Source organism: Hipposideros armiger, unplaced genomic scaffold (assembly GCF_001890085.2).
Source record: "Hipposideros armiger isolate ML-2016 unplaced genomic scaffold, ASM189008v1 scaffold_738, whole genome shotgun sequence".
NCBI classification, from domain to species: Eukaryota; Metazoa; Chordata; class Mammalia; order Chiroptera; family Hipposideridae; genus Hipposideros; species Hipposideros armiger.
Genome location: NW_017732088.1, coordinates 232,630 through 238,371, shown reverse-complemented (window position 1 = coordinate 238,371; position 5,742 = coordinate 232,630). Strand labels below are relative to the sequence as shown.

The 5,742-nt window shown below is 44.6% G+C and overlaps 1 protein-coding gene across 1 annotated transcript; it reads left to right on the top strand.

The window, feature by feature from the left end:
- The first annotated feature begins 1,609 nt into the window (after positions 1-1,609).
- Positions 1,610-2,954, top strand: SMIM9 (small integral membrane protein 9). Its single transcript, XM_019627619.1, has 2 exons — positions 1,610-1,751; positions 2,821-2,954. Exons 1-2 carry the CDS (start codon positions 1,610-1,612, stop codon positions 2,952-2,954), a joined length of 276 nt encoding a protein of 91 aa, XP_019483164.1.
- The last annotated feature ends 2,788 nt before the right edge of the window (positions 2,955-5,742 follow it).

Sequence of the window (5,742 nt, the reverse complement as noted above, 5' to 3'; positions counted from 1 at the left end):
GCTTCTCTATTGTATGTAGTAAGTGAAAACAGGGTGGGAATGATTGTTGGCTCAAGCAATGAACAATATCAGCAAAATTCACCATCCACTCATTCATTCAAAAATATTTATTGAGCATCTGAACACCCCCTGTGCTAAGTACTATTCAGCAGTGAACAAAACAGACAAAAATCTCTGCCCTCGGGTTACTGACATTCTAATCAGGAAAGACATATAATGAAATAGAAAGATAAAATATACATTATACTCGGGCCGGCCGACTGGCGCAATGGTTAAGAACTCGCTTGGGATGCCAGAGGGCCCCGGTTCGGATCCCACATATGAGGGCCAGTGACACTGCCCTCTACAGCTAAGATGCTGAACAACAGCTCAACCTGGAGCTGGGCTGCCGTGAGTCGCCAGTGACGGCGTAGGCTGCGGCCCCTGTGGCAGTGGGTTGCCATGGGCTACTGTGTGTAGCCAGCAGCCAGCGTGAGCGGCCAGCAGCTGCTGTGAGCGACTGTCCAGAGGCCAGCGACTGATCTGCCTCGCCCAGAAGAGCGCAATGATGGTGCCAACTTGGGCCAGTGAAGCAACATCCTCCACAACTAGACTGAAGAACAAAACGACAGCAACATGTCTGTTCCCCTTCCCCCAATTCCCCAGTGCTGTTCCCATCCCCCCAATTCCCCAATAAAAATCTTTTATATATATATATATATATATATATATATATATATATATATATATATTATACTCAATACTGATGAAGTTTATGGAGAAAGGTCAAGCAGGAAAGAACTACGAAGTTTGTGGGAGAATGGTACAATTTTAATAAAGGGTTCTCAAGAAAGTCTTCATTAAGGGGGTGATATTTGAGCACCTGAAGGAGGTGAGAGAATGAGTTATGAGAATATCTGAAGGGTGGGGGGGAAGAATTCCTTGCAGCGAGAATAGCAAATGGGAAAGCCCTAACGTAGGAACACATCTGGCTTGTTCAAGAAGAAATGAGGCTCAGCTGAAGTGATCAAGAGGAGATAACAAGGTGTGAGTTCAGGGAAGTAAATAGCACATAATCTGACTTAAAACAAAACAAGATCTCTTTGGCTGCTCAGTGGAGGAGGCTCAAAGGAGGTGAGGATGGAAGCAGGGAGACGGACACAATGGTGGGTAGCAGTGGAGGTGGTCCGAAGTGGCAGCCTTATGCGTGCACTTTGTAGATAAAGCAAACCAGGCTTTTCTGATAGATAAGGAGTAGGAAAAAAAATAAGTCAAACATGACACAACAGGTTTTGGCTTGAACAACTGAAACAATTTCCTCTGAGTTGGGAAAGTCCAAAGGGGGATCTAGCTCAGAAAGGAATGTCAGGTAGCTGCTCCGATAGAGCATAGTCAATTTTTATTTTGTGTTGTTTTGTTTTGTTGGAAGGGAGATGCATTTTGCTTTGGAAACTGACCATGTTCAGGATTCAACAGTGTCAGTGGGTGAATTATTCTTCTGTTCATGACAGGCGAGAAGCTTTTTGCAGTAAAAACTAACCCACCATTTTCTAACTTTTCAGACAAAGCTACCGTAGAAAGAGCCAAGGAAAAAGCTGTGTGGGTGCAACAAGTGGCCCTCAGGAGAGTCATGGAGCCCCAGAAGCTGCTGAGCATTGGGTTTCTGCTGTGCTCTCTGACTTGCCTCTTATTGGAGTCTGTAGCTTCCTCTAGGTTACCTTCTTCTTCCTTTGGAGCACAAGACAAAGCAGGATGGAAACCACGCTCCAGGGGTATAATCGCAGTTAGGATGAATGTCCCTTTCTTCCTAACACATAACACTCATGTCTCAGGTCAGGAAAAGCACATTTTGTATGTAAACATAGTGTTCACAGGAAAGCAAATTATTCGGGTTTGGTTCAATTTAGTTCAACAAGCACTAACCCACTTACTATGCACCAAGCCCTTTGCTGAATGACATGGGTTACAGGTTCACGGATGGACTGCCAAGGCCATAGTTGCCAACCTTCCATGGAGTATGACAAATGCTCCCTGAGGACCAAAGGGTAATTAAAGTTGTTTTGGTGGTGGGGTCAGGGCACACTTGACAAAAGAAGTTAAATTTAAGTGAAACCTGCTGACCCACTGATTCATGGCTTAGGTGCTCCCAAGGCCCAGATTCTAACACATGCACGCAGGCTGCTCCAGCTCTGGCAACTGGCACACTGCTGAGGGCTGAACCCTCTTGCCTCTACACCACAGACACTTTTGTTTTCCCTACCATTTCTTTGGGGTTCAGTCACAGTACCCTCTCCTTCCTCCCTCACCTCTGAAAGGAAAGACCCGATATCTCAACATCTCAAGCCTTCCCTTGATCAACAGACTCCCTCTAAAGTTCCTCCTGGCAGCTGCCCTGCTCCCTTATCCTCTGGATGCTCCTAGGGTCAGCAGCCTTCTCCTTTCTCTTCCTGGGACTCTCATGGCCCTCAGTCTCCTGCAGAACTCCCAAACATACTCTAGGCAGCAACACATTAGTTATCAAAGCACATTCCTCTTTCATAAAGTAGCCCATTTACTCACCAAGACCTCAAAACAGCCCTGAAGCAATCTGGGGCAGAGCTTACTGTTCCTATGCGACTTATGAGGAGGCAAAGATGATATCCATCGGAGGATACCTTTTTTTAACGTATACCCGTTGGACATCTTAGAGGAAGCACAGCAAAGCAGATAAAAGATATGGGCTCTGGACAACTATAAGAGCATTATATCTGAGACAACCATTTGAACTTGAACCAGGGTTCAAATCCCAGCCTCATCATTTACTTGACCTCTCCTCAATGGAACTCTATGCTCTTTCTGCAGAAAACCACGGATCCTGGCTGAGCGACTTCAAGGATTACTTGTGGAATCTCATCAAAAGCTCCCTACCTTCAGCAGCCATTTTTGCTTTTCTTCTCAGTGGAATAGTAATGGGGATCCTCTGCTGCGTCACGTAAGCTATTGTGGGAGGAGAGGGGAGGAGAGGGGGAACCTGAGGAAGAGGCACACCGGTTCCTCACCAGCCTGCATGTCAGTAATTAAGAGGAATTTGTAAGGAAGGTGATTCTGGAAACAAAACTCTGAAAGGCCATGCCACCCCCTTTTAAAGTCTCCTCTTTCTCTTTTTCCTCCAACCTGCTCTGCCCATCACCAAAGACCTACAGGTGACATGTAACAACCAGGTTTTTCTGCAACTGATCTTTTCTTTTTTTATATATATATTTTCTATAGCTGAACCATCCTGCCACCTGTTGGTAACTCAGTGGCAGCTGAGCTCAGGCCAGGAATCAAACTGGTGACCCTGTTGCTCAGAGCTCACACTCTTGAGTGAGCTCTTAACCAACTGAGCCACTCGGCCGGCCCTCAACTGATAATTTCTTTACTAATTTCATTAGCTCCTAAGCATCCTTCCCTTTGGTTTAAGAACTACACGTGGTAAATATGTAATTAACTGTGTGTTCAATTACCTGAAAATTTACCAAAATATTTATATACATAAATCATGTGAAGCCAAAGAGATTCCTGAAATAGTTTACAATATAATTAAGCATAGCTAGAAAAACCTAAATTTTATTAATTCAGTCAGTACTTACCAAGGGATAACTACCTGACTCTCTCTCTCCTGGTTGCTAGACAGACAGAGAATTAAGACAATGGAATAATTACAAACTGGTGGGTCAGTGCTATGGCAGGAGATAGTCCAAGTGAAGGAACCTATGGAAGTATATGATGGGATTAAAGAAGGCTTTGTGTAGTAAAGGACTGTTCAAACTTCAAGCTAATAATGTGGCTGAGGACAAAGATCAAATTAAGGGTGTGGTGTCTCCACCTAGGACTCCTAAGAACCTGAAAATGATCACAGGATCAAGAACTGTATCTAGCAAACAACCGTAGATATGGTTACTGGCACATAGAACTGATTGGAGCCAAATAGAAGTCAGCTGAATTTTTGAGGGACGATTATTGCCAAAGAAACCATGAACCAGAACAAAAAATGAGCTATCCATTGTTTGAGCCTCAAAACAGTATTTGGGTTTGAAGGCTGCTAAGAGGGCATGTTCCCCAACACTGGCTTAGGGCGGGCCTCCCAGAGGGTGGGCAATGGGCCAGGGAGCTCCTCTTATAAGGTAAGATCCCTGCCTAGTCAATGTCTGCCCAGCAGGATTCCATGATTACTACAGAGCAGCGACTGCCATGTGTCTTCCATGTTTATGGTGGTTATCCTCTTCCCGCTCAGCCGTTGCATATGGGGGTGTGGAGATGACGGACATATAACTTGTTTCAGTTCATAGGTCACTTAACCAAGGAGAGCTACACCCAGACTTGAGAGAACCAAACATCACCCAGATACTCTGGACTTTGAGCTGGGCATAGTGACAAATAGGCTTAAAGTCTTGGGGGAAAGTTGTGCCACAAGTCAGGTGGTCTGGAAGCAGATAGTGAGATAGGAGTTCAGTACGCAGGGTGTGTTCTCAGGGCTCAATGCCTGCAGAGGGTAGGGAGAGGAAGGGAGAAGTTAAGCTGCCTTGCAAGTTCAACAAAGACTTAGTTGACCCCATCAGAGCTGTCCCACAGCAGTGTGAAATAGCTGGGCCTTTGTCACCACACCTCCATCTGTTAATGGATGTGGGAAGTCCAGGCAGCTCTTGACAGCTGAGGCAAACCCCGAAATTGCTAACAGCTACAAGCTGATGCCAGCACTCTCCGCAGTTAGAGGAACAATGTCATTTCCAAGGGGGAACCTGGGTGGCTGCATTCCATGTATGGAAAGAAGTGTGGAACAGATATCGGGTAGTCAATAAGACAGACTGTGACGTAGACCAGCTATATGTTCACCAATCCTGTTCCTTCTTCCCAAACACAGAGGCAAACTGTATCTCCCAACTAAAGAAGCCAGGACTCAAGGCAGGATATATCTGATTCTGTACCTTTTAATGTTACTCAAACCATGGCCAGCAGGCAGCTTCATCAGAAACATCTGAAGTGTTGGGTAAATGTGCACATTCAGAGAGGCTTCTGTGAAAATAAAGCAGGCAACAGGCCAAGAGAAATACTTCCTTCTTTGAAGTAGATGGCTCAACCTGAGGAGAAAACCCAGTAAGCCCTTGCTGGGAACAAACAAGCTGGCTAGCGAAAGAAACATCAGGGCAGTGAGGGCAAGAGGGCAGGCCAGATACAGGAAAACCAAAGAAGACATTGATGAAAACATATAAAGGGAGATATGAAATGCAGTATCAAAAAGCCAGCACTATTAAACAGAGATAAACATTTTAGTGAAAGTAAGACTAGAGAAAAAGTGACAGATGCAGGAGACATGATTTATCTATTTGTAGAAGGAAACCAAAGCAATACAACAGAATAAAAAATACTTCAACGTATAATGTTTTAAACGTTGCAGAAATAGAAGAAGACTTGAATCTATAGTCATAAAAGGGCACATCAAGTCACAGGAGAAATTGGCACTTGGTACTGGGCACATAGTAGACTGACAATAATACTTGTTGATTTTTTTATTAATATATTTCACAGCAAGGACTGCACACACTTTCTCTTTGCCTCTTTATTCACCGTCTCTACTCACTGATACACCACTAGCTGCAGCTTTAATGAAGGTTTAAGCTAGTTGCTTGTTACCTGAGGAAACCAACATGGAACAAACAAGCTGGCTAGCGAAAGAAACATCAGGGCAGTGAGGGCAAGAGGGCAGGCCAGATACAGGAAAACCAAAGAAGACATTGATGAAAA

Excerpts from the sequence above, each read along its gene's own strand:
- SMIM9 (XM_019627619.1), top strand. The coding sequence starts at position 1,610 with ATGGAGCCCCAGAAGCTGCTGAGCATTGGGTTTCTGCTGTGCTCTCTG. Across the intron at positions 1,752-2,820 it reads ATGGAAACCACGCTCCAGGG|AAAACCACGGATCCTGGCTG; the intron begins GTATAATCGCAG and ends CTCTTTCTGCAG.